General features: G+C 40.5%; 1 protein-coding gene across 2 annotated transcripts in view; it reads right to left on the bottom strand.

Moving 5' to 3' along the window:
* Positions 1-18,490, bottom strand: part of pdxdc1 (pyridoxal-dependent decarboxylase domain containing 1) — a 34,136-nt gene extending 15,646 nt beyond the window's left edge. Inside the window, exons 1-14 of one of the 2 annotated variants that reach the window (XM_086288318.1) lie at positions 18,281-18,490; positions 15,566-15,662; positions 15,076-15,144; positions 13,685-13,768; positions 13,444-13,590; positions 12,007-12,196; positions 11,469-11,537; positions 11,296-11,374; positions 10,995-11,079; positions 9,780-9,828; positions 9,017-9,118; positions 8,747-8,872; positions 8,115-8,165; positions 113-173 (exon numbers count right to left, since the gene is read on the bottom strand). In XM_086288318.1, the coding sequence (XP_086144444.1) occupies positions 113-173; positions 8,115-8,165; positions 8,747-8,872; positions 9,017-9,118; positions 9,780-9,828; positions 10,995-11,079; positions 11,296-11,374; positions 11,469-11,537; positions 12,007-12,196; positions 13,444-13,590; positions 13,685-13,768; positions 15,076-15,144; positions 15,566-15,639 (1,186 nt within the window). In that variant the 5' untranslated portion in view covers positions 15,640-15,662; positions 18,281-18,490. Of the gene's footprint in view, positions 1-112; positions 174-8,114; positions 8,166-8,746; positions 8,873-9,016; positions 9,119-9,779; positions 9,829-10,994; positions 11,080-11,295; positions 11,375-11,468; positions 11,538-12,006; positions 12,197-13,443; positions 13,591-13,684; positions 13,769-15,075; positions 15,145-15,565; positions 15,663-17,922; positions 18,256-18,280 lie in introns of those variants that run through there. The other variant, XM_086288319.1, reaches the window with a different exon arrangement.
* Positions 18,491-20,825: the final 2,335 nt, after the last annotated feature.

Here is a 20,825-nt window from a genome sequence, read left to right as displayed (position 1 = left end):
TGTGCTCAAGTTTCATAATTATTCATCTGTCTTAAATACTGTCTTATCTTATCCTTAGTCTTTAATAGAACTTCTGATTTATTTTTGCATTTTGAGAGCATGAAAGTCTTACCAGTACTTTCTTCTTGGTTAAATTTGAATAGCACCACAGGAGAGTCTGATTCATCCTCAACCTGTAGGACAAACAAAGATACAGGTCAGGCATCCTTACTCACATCGTAACTTTTTAACATGGAGAAACAGTTAACATAAAATGAAAGGGTGCAGTGTAAACACATATTTAAGCATCAACGCTTGGTGTCCATGGTTTCTGAATGTATTATGTCTGTGGTAATGGATGGACATAGAGGTTCTGTATTACTTATCAAGTAATATCTGTATGGTGGTGGTAAAGTGAGTCCTTGTCTCACAGTATGAAGCAGCCAAATCAAAGCTCCAGCTTAGAGGATTTAGCTGGTCAAATAATATGGCCACTAAACGAACACTTTGACCAATAAAGAACTGGTTAAATGTTGGTTTAACTTGATGCCAGCTAGTTTTAACTGGAAACATGATGCCATCATGAATGGATGTATACTAAACAAATGAATAAAAAAAATATAAGATGGACTGAAACACAGGATGCAAAACATCCTGAGGAGATATTTTGCATATAAATGCATTGGCTCCCTTTAGATCAGTGGTCCCCAACCTTTTTTGCACCACGGACCGATTTAATGTCAGACAATATTTTGACGGACCAGCCTTTACAGTGCCATGGATAAGTACAACAAAATAAAATGATAGGACCAAGACGAAAACTGTGGTATTTTGTAAATATAATAATAAACGTCAATTCACTGTGTAATTGTGTAACTTTATTAGCAGCGTCCTCCTAAAAATGCACCAACAACATTGAGAGTAACATCCTCCTCTCTGCCCCTTAATGCTCTCTGGTTGCTATGGTAACGCACAAATATTTCTTTCAAAATAAGACACACAACGACAACACGGGAAAAGACCCAGGGAAACCGAGTTAATGAACACCCAAGCCTCAATTCTTGCGGCCCGGTATCAAACAACTCATGGACCGGTACCGGTCCGTGGCCTGGGGGTTGGGAACCACTGCTTCAGGGCAACTAGTTCTAATGAGAACTTAATCAGTTCCCTGCAGGTCAAGTAGAACCAGTGGTCCATGGTTGCCATCAAATGATCATTATAGAACTCCGAGCAGCATTGCTCCAATATCACTGTAAAACCGTTTTTTAAAAGTCTGAACTGCACAGCTGGACAAAGCAGTTTTGAGAATATAACACTACATGCGTGTTTAATGTTAGAGACAAGCTTAGTGGACTAGCCAGAGTTCAATTAAACAGACAGTTGATCTCAGCACGTGGTACAAGTCATCTTTTGCTAAAACACAAAGACAGTGACATTCAGTTGATAGGTTAAGGCAAGCATCATGCCTGGGAACTGAACTGAAATGAAGGTTACTGTTTCTGCTTTTGATGTAAGGGTCATAATTAGTTCAAATATGCTTGGGTTGTTAAAGACACATTGTTCTTTTATCCAAGTGAAATTTCAAGGCATGGGTGAACCCCTTCAATCTGGCAGAACTGGCCATTCATTTTTATATTATCCAAGTTTTTCACACCTCCAAACTAGGGGCAGTAAGTAGATAGGGTTTTGTTCTCAGCTTGTATCTTCTTTTAAACAATAATAGCTATCATATTGCAAAACCAAGGATGCCTCAAGGAAAGCTCTGAGAATGTTAGTAAGTAGTAGAATTCATCTCAGTCCTTTATACAACATGCCTCATTCAGACCTATTCATAAAGGAACTTTTTTCTACACCTAAGTGCCTTTTACCTAATATTCACACACCTTACTTGCTCTACAGCAATCCCAAGGTTTAGAAGGACAAAGGTAAGGCTTTCAAAACTAAAAACATTGAACCAACTCTCAAGCAGTATGACGGTCTGGGGCTATTCTGCTGCTAGTGGTACTGATACATTGCACAAAGTCAGCTGAATAATGAAGAAAGGGGGCCTACCTTGAAAATCTTCAACTTGACTCCAATCAACAGCTAGACAATTGAAACTTACACACTAGGGTGTTCCAACAGGATAGTGATCCCAAACTCATATCAAAACTGTTTTTGGAATAACCAAAGCAGGCTAATATTAAGCTTCTGGCCTTTCTAATGCCCTGACCTCAGATTTGTCCATTATACTTAAAAGCTGTGTCTTTGCCAGAAAACCAAGCCATTAAAATGACATATTTATGTGTATGCATATATCTGAGCCCTTATGTGCACGTTTGATTAGAGGAAATATCCAATTAAAACCCAAGTTATTAAAGTTGTATGCTGCATAATCTCCCATCATGAAAAAAGAACAGTTCAAAGAAATAATTAAAAGCCCAAATTTATATGTAAACTCCTGACAACAACCCCATAACTGAGGATTATGCATCATGTTTAACAGCTGAAGAAATACCTTATTTACTACTTATTTCTGCAAGCTTAGTGGACTGAAAAAAGTTTTAGTTCTAGTAACATCAATACTCTTACATCGACATGTATTTAAGTGCCAAGTAAAGGCACGGGTGCATGACTCAATTATTTTTTTCAAATGCAACAACTCGAGTGTAGAGAGGCATTCTCTGAAGTACCTCAAAGAACATGCCTGAGTTATGAATAACATAAACAATTAAGAAGAAGTGGTCCATCCATTAGCCAATGAAGACTGTTGAGCTGATGTAGGTGAAGGGAAATGGTGATTAATAGTAAGAAGAAAATCAAAACAAGAAAAGGGAGGACAGAGGGGACTGGGGAAAGAGTAGAGAGGAAGATGGGCAGAGGCTTGGCCCCACGTACAATAGACAGCATGAGAGAACCCAGAACATCCTGCAGAGAAGCCCTGGAGATGGGTGGAATCGGCGACACCACACCCTGGAACCAAAGTAACCCACACTGACTATAACTACAGTTATACAAACATACAAAAAGGAAGTCTCTCTCTCTCTCTCTCTCTCTCTCTCACACACACATATGCCCATAGAGCTCATTAGCAGAACACTAAATGTTCACTGCATCTGTATAGACTGTGATTTTATGCTTCATATTGCTTTTACTTTCCCACGCTGTCAAACTCAATTCTGTCAACATCACTCTCTCAGAGTCATTTTCTTTCCAGCCTTATGAAAGTAATCAGCCTCTGTTCCACGTGTTTTAAATCTTATTGACCATTTGATCAAGTTGCCACAAATAACCACAATTTACGAAAAAGACTAGAATGAAGTCATGGACCCACTATTAATCAAGTGTGTCATCACATGAGCCAAAGTGTGAAAAAAGGTGTGGTTTATTGCCACCAAAAGTTTCAGGTGAGAACACCCTGTCATGCGAACTATGTGAACTTCTCGTTCAAACCATCTGTCTTACAAAACATGAACAGTGGTGTCCTCAAGTGAGTGACCTTTATCCTTTGAGTCTAGGTGTAGAGCTGAGCCTTGTCCTGTCAAGGTAGCTCTTCTATGTTTTGCTATCTGGCTGCTGTTGTTTCTCCAGTGTTGAGGTCTGTGCACTCCTTGCTGCATTGCACAGTATATAACTATTTCCCTTAGCTTTTTTTTTTTTTTAGGGAGTTTTGTCGAGTACTTGTGTTGAGCCTTCCATCCTCCTCAAATCCAACAGCACAGGCCAGAAACAGAAAACGATTATCTTTTGTATCTTTCAAGATGAACTTTTTATTTCCACTGAGTTGATGTGAACAGCACAGGTTTTGACCCAAATATCAAAGGTTCGATATAGTGGGTCATACTGGGGAGCCCATGGCACATTCATGCTTTTGTCTATAGAAATCCTCGTACTTAAAATATGTGGCAGTAAGGCAGAGGGCTAACAGTGTGCAAATCTGATCAGGGATAAAGCTGGTGTGTTGTGTAAGGAGCTGTCTTGCTGTATTTGCCTTTATTTGACAGTCTGCACTGCCTCTGTTGTGGTTATACAAGTAAAAAGTGAGACACCATGAATTCATCTGGATTTTTGTTTGCTGGTGAAGTAGAATTTTTTAATGTGATAGGTGTTCTGCCACCAAGGAGCTGCCTCAGTGATGGATGAGTCACCTTCCTCATCCTCCTCCTCTACTTCCTCTATTATATATCACTGGGATTAAGAAGGTCCGTAAAAAGTATTCCGTTTACTGTCTAACAATATACTTATTTGAAGTCAGGAGCACTCCACCCTGTCATGGGAGCTATGTGAACTTCTGCACTATACACAGTGTGGTCCGGTGTCCACCATCCGGTTACCACCATGACAGGTGGTTTGTGGCTGCAGCCCAGTGCAGCAGCCTCAGCAACAGAGGTGCTGCACATGATTCATTTGAACTCAATGTCCCTAGTCTCCCTTGGAATGCCACCTCTCCCTTTAGAAGCTCTGCCTAAGGTGCAAATTGAAGATCTCGGGACCAGGGCCTCTGCTCGGCATTCCCAGACCACCCTCACTATATGTTTAGGTGTGCCAGGTCTGTCCAGCATCCTCCCCCACCGCTGATGTTGAGTTGGATTAGGTGGTGGGGGAGAATGCTGATCAGTTGACAGCTCAGCTCAGCCCCTCTCTTGGACACCCAAGAGTCCAAGAGGGTCCTGGTGCCACATGTACTCATGGACACCTTTAGGTTCTAACACGGTATTTGTTATGGACAAAGTGTGGTTTGCACAAGAGTCCAGTAACAGAACATCACTCAGGTTCAGATTAGGCAGGCCATTCCTCTTAGTCACGCCCCTTCCTCAGGTCTCACTGAGTCCCCAGGTGAAGCACTCTCAAGCACCCCACCAAGGGTTTTCAAGGCCGGGTACTGTGAACTGTCATTTGGTGCATAAATGAGCTAACCCCCCTCGTCCACTGGAAAAACCTCCAATATACAGGCAGCAAGGTGAGGGGATACCAAGATACCCACCCGAGCCCACTGCCTCTCACAAAGGGCAACTCCAGACTGGGACATAGTCCAGCCCTCTTCAGGAGACTGGTTCCAGAGCCTAAATCCTGTGTTGAGGTGAGTCCAACTATATCTAGTCATTATCTCTCAACCTCACACACTAGCTCAGGCTCTTTCCCCACCAGAGAGGTGGGGAAAGAGCATCCTGCAGGTGGTAAGCATACAGGAGTGTGGACCCATGTCCCTTCTTCAGGCTGCACCCGGCCAGGCCCCATGGGTTGAGGCCTGGCCCCCAGGCGCTCTCCCTCAGCTCCCCTGCACGGGCTTGGCTTCAGGTTGGGGGTCCAGTAACTCCATCCTGGGAAGGGTGAACGGTTCCCTTGATCTTACACTCATACGGGTCTTCTGTAATGCTCTTTGTCTGGCCCCTCACCCAGGACCAATTTGCCAAGGAAGACCCTACCAGGAGGCAAAAGCCGCCTGACAACTAGCCCGTGGAATACACAAAACCATCTTCATGTTGGGGGTCACTAATCACATCCTTCAATAATGACTCATGCCACTTACCTGTGTGGCACCTCGCATTGTGCATTATGAATATTCCACATTATATTCCAAACAAACAAAGAAGAAGAACATTAAAACAAATCAGTGTTTAATATGTTACAAAAAAGTTGAAATATGACAAATTCATATCCAAACAACTAATAACTTGCGAATGGAAAGTGTCACGACAAGACTTCCGTCTCTCTAGCAACCTTCTCCACCTTATGTGGTGTTCCCAGGCCAACCGAGAGACATAATTTCTCTCCAGCATGTCCTGTATCTATCCCCTCGGTGGGACATGGCCAGCCTGCACACCTTACCTAGGATGTGACTGCCTCAGCTGGCTTTTTTGATGTGGTGGAGTAGCAGCTCTACTTGGGGCCCCTCCTGAATCACTCAACTCCTCACACTATTGCCAAGGGAGAGCCCATCCACCTTTAAAAAAGCTCATATCGGCTTCTATCCACATTCTCATTGTGTTGTCTTTAAAAGAACTAACAACAATAGTGTTAACAAAAAGATCAGACTTTTCAACAACAATGCAGAGAGCTGCATAACATTTATGACACAGCTATTTACCCAAACTGACCATCAGTTAAAATTAACAATGAGATTAAACAACTAGTATGTGTGACCATAGCAACGATCAGATATCTAGTCAACTAGTCGTGTACAATCCTACTGTGCATCCTAATATTTAATTTATCCCTTACTTTTGTCTTATTCAAATGTTACTGGCAATTTATGTCACATTTAAAAATATATATATTTTATTCAGTTCTGAGCTAATAAGATTCAAAGGTTGCTTCCAATTTTCAGCATTTCAGCATTCAGGATTTCAGCAGATCCCAAGATATATATATTTTGTTTAAATCACACATTTTACAAATAATTATTATACATAAAAACCTGGCCCTAATACACCATAATAGGGATGGACCGATCCGATATTACGTATCGGTCTGATACTGACCTAAATTACTGGATCGGATATCGGAGAGAAATAAAAAAATGTAATCCGATCCATTAAATATCAGGAAAGCATCTCACAAAGCTTGCGACACGGCGTAACTCAGCGGCTGTGGTCTGCGAGACCTGTCGGCGGTCTGGTTGAGCATTTGGAGCCTCGCTACCAAACCGGCATTTCATCTCCGAGAAAGTTATCCCAGCGAGAAGTAAAGAAAGTGTGTAAGTTCATCTCTGAATGTTAGTAAAGCATTCCCACGTTAAGCTTAACAACTGATATATGGAGCGACTGCCTCTTCTCTCTCCCTCCCTCTCCTGTTGCTACTGCAATCATGAAACTGATCAATGATCAGCTGATCGGCTTTTCTCTCTTGTTTGTTTTTGGCCCACTTTGCACCAGAAAGAGGAAACCAGCGGCTAAACAACAGCAGCATGTTTAAGCTTGATAAACTGCTGTTAGATTTTATTTAATATTACTTTCCACACCAGGATCCTTTTCTACGTAGCTGACGGCTGGTAACTGTGCAGGGGCGGGTCTATCAAAGTTTAGCCAGGGGGGCAGTTAGGCCATTAACAGGGAAAGGGGGGCACAAAGACATACTTTTCTTTCTTATTCTCATTTAAAATGTCTGGCTTTTAATAAATAATTATCTGAATCTTACACCCAAAGTTTTTTATCTGATGTAAAAGAATATAGAAGTCCATTACTGTATATAGTAACTATAAAGTCTAATATATCCTAGTAAGCTACAGTACTTTTTCCTTTGAGAAGGTACCATCTGTGCAGTCTGCAATTCTGTTGAAGAGAGATGTTGAATCTATTTAATTACTCTTGAAAATAATTGATTTCTGTGCAATTTCTTTCACACTGCATCAAAATAAAGTTGATTACGTTGATTAAGCATCATGAGGTGGAGGGTGGGGTGTGGCTCCCTATGTTTTTTTCTTTTGCTGGGAGTTGGCAGCCCTATTAGTTAGGCTGCTAAATTTTTCTGCTAAGTACTCTTTAAAATACCAGAATAGGGAGGATGGTGCAGGTTTAAGTTTATTAGATTGATCAGTATTGCTGAACTATGAAATATTTTGGGTGCAGTGTATTATTTGCATACAGGTATAACTAAATAGCTTTAGTGTTTTTTTTATTAAACTTGAGTATGAACTTATACAAAATGCAGCAAGATATTAAAAAAAACAGTTTTATTGATTAAAAAATACACTTTATCGGATTCATATCGGTATCGGCAGATATCTAAATTTATGATATCGGTATTGTGTCGGACATAAAGTGGTATCGTGCCATCTCTACACCATAATACACACCCATCTTCACATCTTTCATCTTAAAAGGTATTTTGTAATCCTGTTGATATTTACGGCTCATCTTGGACAATTTTTGTCACACACTAATTTAAATACTTTAACAAACTATTACTTCAGCAAATGATATTCAGTTTCATCATTGCACACTGCAAAATTGTGGCGTTTTTTTTTTTTTGTTTGCTTGTTGCGTTGGGTTTTTTACTGAGGTGCATCTGGATATTTTGTAATCAGTTGCTAAAAACGAATTCCTTCATATTCATTAACATTACTCGTAGAAGCCATCCTTCATTTTGAGCTAAGTCTGCACATTTTAGTATGGTACACATCATGATTAATTTCAGAACATGAAAAATTCACCTACCAATGTTTTGATACAGGTTAGAGATTGTACTTTCTGAAGGAACAGCTGGCTCTAGGAGGGAGACAAAAAGAAGTCAAATGTGCAAACATGTCATGCATTCATTCCTGAAATAAATGTAAACTTTTAACCAATCGCCATAGGACCCTCTTCCTGTAAACAGACAGTTGATTCAAGCGAGCAGTTGTTTCAAGAGCAGACAGTAAATCACTGTGATTGCAAAGCCATCATTGCAAAGCCATTGCAAAGCAATCATGTGTGTAATCATGCACACAAAATGATGGCTTCTTTGTGTTCTACACATGGAGGTTGTTGATATGGGGAGGAATGAAAACGACTTATTGGTTCTTTTACTAGTTAGCTAACATAAACTAATGTTAGTCTATTGAACCAATGAACCGATCTTGTGACATATAACATTCTGTACTGACAGAAGACTCAATACTGAATCACAGGCTCCTCCATGGTCCTGAAACTGTACAATGGCTATGCAAAATAAAGGGCATTGGTTGTAACTGTGTTTTCTGCTTTGACAAACCAATAAGGCAGTCTTTAAGATGACGCATTGACATTTTATATAGGAAATGTAGCTATGTACATATCCTAGACATATTTCCTATATTAGTAATCCTCACCAGAGTAGTAGCGTGTTTTATCTTCTGAACAATTCCATTGTGACCAAGGTACTGTAGGGACAGCCAGAGAGGCAGTGCCCGTAGCTTCTCCACAGGGTGGCTGGAAGTTAAACCTGCTGCCAGAGACTGGGAGACACAGTACAGAGACGCAGAGCAATGAGGGAGTTGCACAAACATAATTCCCAAGACCCCACTGGATCACCAAAAGATGTCACAAAAGTGATCACAATATGCACTCTTTCAGTTTCTCTGAAAATGATGTCAGCCCACCAGTGCAGGGTCTTCATGTCTGTAGAGGGTGACAGCAGTCACAGCCGGCAGTCCTAGCCACGGACCTGGTGTCAGTGTCATACTGTCACTTCTGGTGGCTGCCTGCAGAGACATGAAAGACCAATACCGATACACAGAACTTACATTAACACTTACAAGAATGGCGCATACATTGGAGGCTGTGGGAAGGAGAGAATCAAGTGCTCTTATTTCTGTTGAGTTTCTAAACTTTCACTTGTATCTTCAAAACAAATTAAAGGAACACTTTTAATCAGTGAAGAATCAAGACATTCAAACTTTTGGGATATATCTGGTAAGTAGTAAAAGGGGTTGGTCATCAGTTTCAACTGCTCTAGTGTTAATGAACACAAGTGCACTAGAGGGGCGACAATGAGACAACCGCCAAAGCTGACTGTTTTACATTTGACTGGGGTCAGTGTCACTACTGGCAGCATGAGATGGTATCTGGATCCTATGGAGGTCCCACAGGTAGTCCAACACCTCCAATTGCCAAAAGATTGTCATAGAAGGTAGTACTGGTAACAGTAAAGTGCCCAATATCCTCTAGTTTGCCCTGTGCTCACTGCCTGGCAACATGGATCCTAACTGGCATTTACCATAGGACACAAGAACGGGAATCCGGTAAAAAAAAAATTTTTATTAAGTCCTGATATGTAAAACCTTTGAATTTCAATGGAGTGTGCTTTCTTTTTTTACAGTTGTAGTATAACCCCATATTGGATAGATTTTAATATAAGTTTACCATGATAGAAGAGGTGACCTGACCCAGTGCTAGGGTTGCCAGATTAACCCTGAAAAAGAAAACACATAATCAGCTAACATTACAGCAGCGATGTAAATTTTAAAAAAAAACAACTCCACTTTTTCTTCAAGAATTAGTGCCAAAGAGCAGTGCAAACCAAGCTTTTGCTATAATTGTACAGGTAAGAAAATGGATGAAGACAAGAGAGTTAGACATAATTGGGATCACGTCAATACACAGCTAGATTTCTGGAACCGGTCTCCTGAAGAAGAGCTCAATTTTGTTCTTTTGAAGTTGTCTTTGGTGAGAGGCAGCAGGCAGGGGTGGTTTGGTTTGGTTAGGCCACGAATATAGGCTTTCAGTCTGCCTCAAAGCAATTCTGGCAAACCATCAGGGGGAAGTGTTGCTCTACTTACCTGTCTATTTTTTGCAGATGACGTGGTTATGTTAGCCTCACTAGGCAAAGACTGGAGAACCTCCAAGTCTTAGGCCATGGTTCTCAGCTGGAAAAGGATGGAGTACCCTGTCTAGGTTTCTGGGGCTTTATTCAAGAGTAAGGAGGGAGTTGAGTGAGAGACAGATAGCAGAATTGTACTGATTGACTATGGTGAAGAGTGAGCTGAATGTGAAAGTAAAGATGACAATTCACTGATTGAGCGACTCTCTTCCCTTTGATATGTCCTTGAGCTCTGGGTATTGACTGAAATGATGATATTGCAAATACAAGAAGTGGAAATTAGTTTTCTCAGAAATGTAGTTGAGCTCTTCCTTGGAGAAAGGGCTAGTGATAAAGAGCTCGTCCATTGAGAAGGGGCTTAGAGTGTGGAGAGCAAGGAGCAGTTGGGGTGATTTGAACGTATGACTGGGACGGCTCACTGATGTCAAATGTTTCACACATGTCCGTGAAGGTTCACAGTCATCCAGGTCATGGTAGTCTATGCCCAGAGTCAGGTCTGAGCATATCTGCTTAGACTGCTGCCTCAACAATAACCCACATAACCTGACAGATAGTGTTCGGATTGATCCAAACAAATTGGCTTCTTTTTTTCAGCTGCTTGGCAGCAACCAAGTATCATTTTCGAGCCACCATAATATCACAGAAGCTGGGTCATCGAAAATGTACTTTGCATGAATATAAAATCAGTCTAAACATCCATTTGAAGTTGATTTGTTTTTGCAATCCATCTATTTTAGAGGTTGACAGGAGCTACCCACCCCTCTACATGAAGCCACATGTTGTACTGATCACACAGTTCCTTCAGTCGACCTAACTTGTCTGTGTGCCCTGCTCCAGGGGTACCTGAAAAATTAAAATAATGGATAAGTGGAAGAGAATGGATGGTTGGATGAATGGAAATATACCAAAAACATATAATTAAGTCACTGAAGTTCATATTCAAAATGCAGAGTATTCTCTGCATTCTGAATTGCTGTTTTACCATCAAATGTATCATCTTTAACTCTTTAAGCACAGACATATATAAAGTGCAATGTATAAACTGTGACTGTCATTTACCTGCATTGGCAATCAGCAACAAAGGAAGCTTCCCTGCATTTATGTCCTCTTTGATGAGTTTTTCCAACAGGGCAACATCCTGACGATGACAAAAAGGATCCAAGCCAAAATAGTTTTTATCTAAACTACCTGACAGATAGGTGTATGTGTTTTTCTAATCTGTGTTCTCCTACCATTTGGTGTTGGGATCCAAAGAGGGTGTTGCATGGCACTGTGCACAAACTGGAGAGAGGCAGGCCAAGCTAATGATACAAACACTGGCATGAAAATCACTATCTATTGTGTATTCAACTGGATGAAGTACAAGAGATCCTATATAATGGTAATACTGTCCTTCCACCCCCCCCCCCCCCCCCCCCAAAAAAAAACCCCAAAAAAAACAAAGGAAAAATGAAGGAAAAAGTCTGAAGTGTATAAGTTACAATATTATTATTTCAGGTTTGATTAAAAAAAAAAAGTGGAATCAAAGGATAAAAGCAGTGTCATCTCTGGTGCCTTTCCCCTCGAAGCAATCATGCTAGGTAAACACATTGTTACATACATTGACAAAAAATGTATGATTAATCACCCCAAAACTAAAGGAATAGTGCTCTACTTCTAAAATTAGTTGGTAGTGTAGGATTGGATCTGCCATTACCGTGACTTTAGGTGTATTCCTATAAAGTATTTACACACGCCTTTTTTAAAGCTCGTGTGTCCCAGCCATCCTACCTGGCTGCACAGATGCTGTCCGAGACCAGGCCTGCAGGAGGCACTCTGATAGATGACTGGCTGCCTGGTGTTTAGGACCACATAACCCTCAGTGGCATATTCTTCATAGCGAGCGTTGATAACGAGCCGGCACACTTTTACAAGGCCATCCCTGTCATCCTCATGAAAGCAGGTAGACCCATTCTCATACCTGAGGAACAGATGAGCAGCATGGACGGTTGGACAGTGCAAAAGGATTAAAGTAATAGTCCAAATAAGCAAATTTCATTATGAGAAATATTTCTGTTGTTTTGATTCAGCAATGCGCCAGGGCAGCTGTGGCAACAATGTAGCTTGCCATCACCAATGTGTGAATGTGTGGATGACTGAATGTAGTGTAAAGTGCTTTGGGCTCCTTAGGGACTAAGTAAAGCGCTATACAAATACAGGCCATTTATGACGCTATGAGAAAGACTTGATAAAGCCAGGTTAGGATGAGAACACTTTGAGAGTGTTCATTGAGAAATATAGAAAAGGCGATAAAGAGCTGCACTGTGCTGTTGTAGATCTAGAGAAAGCATACGATAGGGTGCCAAGAGAGCAACTGTGGCAGTACATGAGGAAGTCAGTAGTGGCAGAGACGTATATATGAGGCCGGTACAGGACATGAAATGAGGACAGCAACACAGTGCTGAGATGTCTAGTGTTACAGATGGGTTCAAGATGCGAGTGGGATTACATCAACAATCAGTTCTGAGCCCCTTCTTGCTTTCACTGGTGATGGATAGGTTAACACTTGAGGTCAGGCCGGAGTCTCTGCGGTGTTCGCAGATGTATAAGAGAGCGTGGAATGGTAGAGATAAAGTCAATAGAAACAAGACAAATATATGCGTGTGAATGAGAGGGAGACAGGTATAAGAGTGAAGCTGGATGAGTTTAAATACCCGTGGATAACCAACCGAAGCAATAGACAGTGCACAAGAGAGGTGAAGCAGGGAGTGCAGGGAGGGTTGACTCGATGGAGACGAGTGAAGAACTGTTAAAAATTAGATGCTAAATATAACGGCAGTATATTAGGACTCTGTTCTATATTGGCATATTTTTAAGATTTTATTTTAAAAAATAGCAAGCTCATTTGCATGAAGAGGGGAGCTGGAAAGGTGGCCTCCAAAACATAATGTAGAGGTGCCCCTGGTGCCTTCCTCGTCAGGCCTTGCAAAATCAAAACTTGCTTTGTAGAAACAATATCAATTCAAACAATACTTCTTATTCTTCTGTAAATATTTCATGAAGTCTGTAGCGAAAAGGAATTGGTCCTGTTATTATCAGTCTGAAGAAGTCACCAAGTCAGCATGTTTGTAGACCTCATTTTCAGAAATCTTTTAATAATTAAGACAAGATGTCATATGGCATGTGCATGATGGTGATTTCCACAGACACACAGCTGCAGGGTCATACCTGAAGAGCCTGCAGAGCCACAGGGTGGTGTCAGACTGGATCCGAGTGGTCAGCTTTCGCAGTTGTTCTTTGTCCATCATTGAGATGTAGGCTGCCAGGCTGTGACCCAGCAATGCCATCTGACCGTGTTCACCCACATTCTGCATCCTGTTGAACACAGCACTTTCTGATGAGCCTTTTCTGATTAGCCTTGTGCGGACTATTATTGTGAAATGGCGGTATGTAAATAAAACTGACTTACTTCTGACTGGGTTTATCCTCTTCATCCTCCTCTTCATGAATAAGGTTATGAACCAGGCGCAGTACAGTGGCAACATCCTGACCACTGCACAGGAGACATGAGGAACAGTTCTCACAGTTCATATCAAATGTACTATAATGTACTGAAGTGAGTGGAGCAAAATCTAAAAGTCCAACAACAAAGCGTTCCCTGTCAGCTTCTCTCTATCCCTCCCTTTATATTCACTTTGAAACTTGTTGAGAAGTAGGACTTATCTTTGCCTATTCAGAAAATATTCTGCCGTCTCTCGTTTCCAGTGCTGATTCACTGGTATTGCTGGTATCAGTTCAGTGACTTCAAAAAAAATAAAATTTAAATCAGGACGCACAAGTTTAAATGTATTTTTTTCTCTGATCCACACAGACTCAACACTGATAAATGGAGTGCATCTGGAAAGTATTCCCAGTGCTTGATTTGTTTCACATTTAACCATGCTACAGCCTTTCTCTAAAATGGATTACATGTTTTCCGCACACAAAAGATGTCTCTGTACATTCCTGCATCGTTCCTGCTGCCCCACAGCATGATGCTGCCACCACCATACTTCACTGCAGGGATGGTTTTGGCAAAGTGTCGAGCAGTGCCTGGTTTCCTCCAGTCAGGCTGTCATGTGTATTTTACTGAGGCTTGGGTTCCATCTGCCCCCTCTACCATACAGACCTGACTGGCAACAGAAATGGCTATCCTCCTGGAAGGTTCTCATTTCTCTACATAGCAATGCTGGAGCTCTGTCAGAGGTCCAGCTGTAGGAAGAGTCCTGCTGGCTCCAAACTCCTTCATCATGGAGGCCACTGTGCTCATTAGGGCCTTTAATACTGCAGAACTTTTCTGTAGCCTTTCCCAGATCTGTGCTTTGATACAATCCTGTCTTAGAGGTCCTCACACAACACACTGGACTTTATGGCTCAGTTTGTGCTCTGATATGGGACCTTATACTGACAGGGGTGAGCGTTTCCAAATCATGTCCAGTTAACTGAATTTATAACAGGTGGACTCGAATGACAAAGGCAGTGAATATTTATGTTGTTTTTTTATTTTTAAGAAATTTGCAACAATTTCAAGCAATTTTTTTTCACATTGTCATTATGTATAGAGGTTTACATTACTACATTTTAATACATACATCTCATAAGGGTAACACGATAAAATGTGGAACAAGTGAAGCACTGTGAATTCTTAACAAACGCAGTATTGTGAAAAAAGAGGATTCCATGTTCTTTCTCCCACATTAACAAGACAATTAGAATTTACTTCTGTATATCACAACTGCCAAGAAAACAATCTTCAACCTGAACTGCCTGTGTGTGAATATGAGTGTATGTGTTTTTGTCGTGTGTGTGTGTGTGCCTTACTCTCCCTGAAGGGGTCCAGGGATGCAGCTTCTGCTGAAATGCTGTCTCTCTGTTGCTGCCTCCGGCTCTCTAAATAAACAAACAGATTTTGCAAAGTGTTACTTCGCTTTCCGTGTTGTAATATTCTGCCCTGCAGTTGACTGTACTCTGTATCTTAAAAATAAAGGTAATTCAGATATGAAGTAGTTTTATATCTTTTTATTATGGCATTAAATGTCAATACAAACACGTTTTAGTGCAGCAGTAGGTTTGTGTAAGTGCAGTTATCATTTTACAGCCCAGCAGCTCAACATTATGATGAGTTTCCAATGTCCACAATTAAACTTTCAAACCCAAAACAAGAATCTACCTCTCTATATTCCAATAACTCAGACTTGTATGTTGCGGTCCCATAATGCATTGCATTGGTGAGGTCACAATCCCTAACTCAAGATAATTGCTTGGTAGTTTGCTGATATTATTTTGTACCTGCAGTGTGATGAACTCTTACCTCTGTTCCTCTCCCAGGAACCTCATGGCTTCACTCAGATTTTTTCCCACTTGATCCAACGTGGAGTCCACCATATTCTTTAATATGCGAGTGCTCGCTGGAAGAGATTTAAAAACACTGACATTTTATAATCATCATTACTGTTTCAATTTCACTTGTGTGACAAATTTCATTCACTGAACGTGCACATGTACATTCAAGCACACTGATTTTCTGCAGACTGTACAACATGGTGGAGGTTCCAGTGGTGTTATGAATGTTGTCAAACAGATGGACTGGCACTTCTATAGCTATTACTTGTATAGTTTTGGAATCAAGAAACCAAGAAAACGATTCCTGAAAGTTACCAAAGGACAAGAGCGTTTGCCTGCTCAGTGTGTTAACAAATAAATGCTGTCCTTTTGTGTTTACACGCTTCAATAAATCGCTGCGTCTAAGCAAAATATAAAGAACTACTTTATGCCATAGGGAAATGGATAAATGATCTATTCTACTAAAAGAAATTGGGTTCAAATTAAAAAGTTTGAAAAGAAACATGCAAAGACTGGGATGGGGATTGTTCCAGCCATGTCATAGCACTACCAGTAGTGTAGTGTAATGTAAACCACAGTGGAAGCTTTTATAAAGTTCAAAAATATCCTAACACATTTATATTATTTACATACTATCTCACAGCTGATTGTAATGACAGAAATTACACATGTATTCCTGGGATTCATTTTCATTTTCATGTCTCTGACAGAAGACATAAAATACTTTAGATTCCACAAGTGCAGCATTACAGTGATTACAAATGCAACAAATAGCTACTGTGATTCTTAATTAATCTTGTCATTACCTTCTTGATGAACTATTTAATTCTATTAAATATTAAGAAACACTGAAAAATGCTGCCCGATAGCTCACAGTAACACATTGTGATAGCTTCTCTAATTAAACCAGCAGCCACTTCACTAACACTTGTAAATAAGAGATATCTATTGTTATAGAGTACATACATAATAAATGAATAATATGGGGGTTACAATCCAATGTACTGTATACACATCATTACATGCAAATTCATCTTGTCTCTGTAATACAATAAAAACCACAGGGGTATAGTGAGGACTAAGATTTGAGAAAAAGACTTTCGCAAAGTGAAAATATGTTTGAAGCACAGACTTTCAGCTTTCATTTAATAGGTTTTTCTTAAAGAGTACTGCATTAAATGTTTAGCAATTACAGCCACGTTTATACACCGTTTCTCATTGGACATTGTCAGTCATTGCACAACTGACTGACAAACAGATCAATGACGAGGTGAGGCCCATTCCCTTTTATTCCATGACAGATTAACCAGAGAGTTTAATCCAGCTACTGAATATTTGGCAGCTGTTCACTGTAACTCTGAGGTTATGTACTTGACAGGCTTACATTTCATTGGTAAAATACAGTAGAGCATTCAAATGTGTGTGGACTATCTGAACTTCACTGTGTTTACTCTGCACAGCTGCTGCACAAAACACACTTTTATGAGCCTAATGTTTGAAACATTACTGCAGAGATACAGATGGAGGTGTGCCCACATCAAACACCAACATTAATATGTTACTAATGTCATATTTTTCAAATATATTACCAGTATATATATAAAACTGCTAATTGTGACCTAAATACCAAAGAGAAATATACCATCTATTAAGTCATCTCCTCCCAGTCAGACACGTCTGAAACACCTCACTTAGCAGTCAGCCAGGATGCATCACATTCAGATGGCCAAACTACCTCAGCCGTGGTTAAGATGCAGCAGGTGGTTTTCTGATCTCTCTTCACTTATCTGAAGAGAGCCAGACAGTCCCTTTTGGAGAAAGCTCATTTATACCACTTTTATCCATGATGTCATTCTTTTGGTCATGGCTAGTGGCCACAGGTGAAGATAGTAAGGTAAAGAGGCACAATCACACGTCATCCACTCACCCCGAATCAATTTTTCACGAGAGACCCTGCCAGATGCATTGTACCACGTAAACACAGCTACTGAAATCACATGCGTTTATGAGGAAATGCTCCACAAAGGGGATTTCATACAGTATACGAAAACAAGATAATGTTTGAATATTGTGCATTATTACATTATTGTGTTCAATTAAAAAGAAAAAATAATCACAAAAACGATTAATTATCAATAAACATAGAAGCATAGAAAGCCCTAAATCAAATCCATATTTGCTGTACACACTTTTGCATTGTGTTTGAATTAAGTTTTGACTTGTATAACAGTTTTATTTTATAATAATACAATGGCCTCTTTTAGCCTGCTACAGTGTTATTACTGTATTAGAAGATAGTGTAGCTTCAAATAGAAAAAAGTTTACCATCTGCTCCAAATCTATGCTCTGACAGGCGCACTGCTGCTGTCCTGTTGGGGGAGGAGTTTCGTAGATGTCACATCAGGCTGCTGTCCCTTCCTGGCCTGACAGCAAAGCAGTGTCACCAGCTGCCATACCACCTTAGTGTACATTATGGCGAGGGCTGCTCCATAGGTCCCCTTAGAAATACAGGTTTGGTAGAGGTTCCACCCAGAAGACGGCGAGAGGACAGCGCATAGGAGCAGTGCGTCCGCGCGGGCACGCGGAGCTTGCAGGACACAGACACACACGAGCAAGCGCGCCCACCCCGCTCGGTCCGTCACACACAGCACGGACCGAGCTCTCTCTCCTCTCTTTCACTTACCTTCACTACTCAGCTGACAGGCTGGCCGGCTGTGCACCCCGGACAAACGGATGCAGAAAATCTGTAGCTATGTCACGCCGCAGTGTCCGGTCTGGAGAGCTGCGTGCTGAAATGTTGAATTGGACACGTATTTACTGCTCCGACTTCTTTTAGTTTCCTGCAGACTGAACCGGAGAGTTTACTTCCTGGACCTGACGTGCGACGTGCCTTCGTTCCACGCTGGCAACGCTGACGTCATGGTTTTGTCACAGGACTGTCCAGGTGGCATTTTTTAAAATTTCTATTTTAACGAACACAGAAATAAAACAGTAAAATTACAAATAAATAAGTAAACAAAAATACAAAGCGTGTTAAATCGCAGACTACTCCTTGGGAGGACATGTTTTTTTAGTGAGAAAAAAGTGATCCAAAAGGAGTAAACTTTAAATTTAACAGAGAAAAACCCCAAGGTAACGAGTAAATAAAATTAACATTTTAACTTTTTTTTCTTGGAAATTATCTCATGGTCAGTAGGGGTGGGGGGAAAAAATCGATACTGTGTAGTATCGTGATATTTTGTTTGCTAATAATGTATCGATACAGGGACAGCAGAAATCGATATTTTGTTACAAAAAAAGGTTTTGTGGACTGGAACATGCTCTGACTTCAGAGCATGTTGATCAGCTCCTTTTTCTGAGCAAGAATCCTGACACTGTCCAAATGTGTTTAACTTTTTTTATGGCAGCAATAAACATTACAGTTTACTTATTTTAATTTAAGACGTTTTATTTTAATTAAGTTTAAAACTTTTTTATTTAATGTAAAATTATATTTTGTTTTAATTTACTTTCAAATTCTTCTGTTGCTGAAGGGGCTGCATAGTTTTCACAAATTGCATAGTTCAGAATAGCTATAATTGTACCAGATGGTTGCATTCAGTTAAGTTGGACTAGACTGTAATACAAACCGTTCAGTTTGTCAACAATAAAACTGACTGAAATGAGAGAAAGACTGAGTGTGAGACTTTGTTATTAGATAAAAATGAATATTGATAAAGTTTACCTTTATGTACAGAATCTGAATATTGCAAAATATTTAAAAAAAATTGCAATAATATCGTATCGTGCGTTAAGTATTGTGATAATATCGTATCGTGGGCTGTATGGTGATTCCCACCTCTAATGGTCAGTGTATCTAATGCTAAAGAAACAGTGTTGTAGCTTTAAGTGCCAAACAAATCAATAAATAAAACAAGTTTGTTTCTGTTTTTCTTTTGTTTTTGTATTAAGTCTATTTGTTTGAGTGTGCGTCTGTTTTATTTAGATGCTCTCTTGTCTCCAATACTTCCCCTGTGATTTTGCTCACCTGTCTTGTTCTCCCAGCGGTCTCCACTTCCCCTGATTATCCCTCTTTTGTGTCTACATAGTCCCTGTCTCCTCTTGCCTTCCCCCCAGTGGCTCCCTGGGCCAGTGTTTCCGAGCCTTAGTGTGCTGTCTAAGTTTTAGGTTTCAGTAAGTTTATAGTTTTCATCTCAGCCAAAATGATTGTCTTGTGTTTTTTTGTTCAACTCTCACAATCTGCATTTGCGACGCTTCCTGAAACACTGAAACGCTCGGAACATCCGTGTCGGGCTTTGAAAGAATGTGAAAGCCATCTCCACAGTGACATCTGCTGGCCAATTTGACTATCGCCACAGCATGATGTTCTGTGAAACAATGACAAAGAGAAGACACAATTCAAAACAAAACTACGTCTTATACCAGCTTGGTATTGATGGTGGTGCCCACACGTGTGGGAGGAATCCCCGCACAAACAAGTCAAGAAAGATAGTGAGGCTGTTATAGACAGCAGGCTGTGATCGTAATAAACAGTGTGCCTCAGCAACATTCTTATGGCGTTATTTTTGTGCCACTATTCAGAGCGCATGTAAAAATAAATTGCAGGTGCAAGTGTTGCATTTTGAGGAGAAATTTATTTTGAGCGAAGAAAAGCTAAATTTGAGTGAACAAAATTCATTGCTGCGTGCAAAAAATGTATTTCAGTGTTTGCTATTATCCATACACACACACACACACACACACAATAGCAGCCCCTGTCGCTCAGTTTTTGCACTTGCTAGCAATGTGTTGCTTGCCCGTGCCCCTCAACTCTTTCTGTACACCGTTATATTTGTGCGCTACAAAACCAGCCAATCACAGACTTGGATGCAAAAAAAATCTGATTGGCTGTTTTGGTCTCTATGCAGCTCGAAATGACGAAATGCAATATCTCAGAATCCATTTCGTCCAAAACTCAAACGAGGCAGTGGCGGAGGAACACAGAGTGGCAGCGTTTGAAATATCACGCTTTCTGGGTCACAAAATAAACTTTTAAGATATTTTCATGTGAGAATGGTGCTGTGTAAACTTCATATATTTGCTTGATTTATCAAGACATCACATATTTGCATAAGTGCTCTAACGTTTTCGGAGATGCCTGTTACCCACCAGCTGACCTGGTGGTCACTCGGGTTAAACATAATATATAAGGCTGAACTGACAAAAAAAATCACTGACTACACCACCAG

The sequence above is a fragment of the Aulonocara sp. 'chitande type north' Nkhata Bay genome, linkage group LG4, assembly GCF_057382095.1.
Source record: "Aulonocara sp. 'chitande type north' Nkhata Bay isolate Kocher_YH1m ecotype deep benthic linkage group LG4, A_spYH_male_GT1.1, whole genome shotgun sequence".
Classification (NCBI taxonomy): Eukaryota; Metazoa; Chordata; class Actinopteri; order Cichliformes; family Cichlidae; genus Aulonocara; species Aulonocara sp. 'chitande type north' Nkhata Bay.
This window is presented reverse-complemented; position numbering and strand designations above follow the sequence as displayed.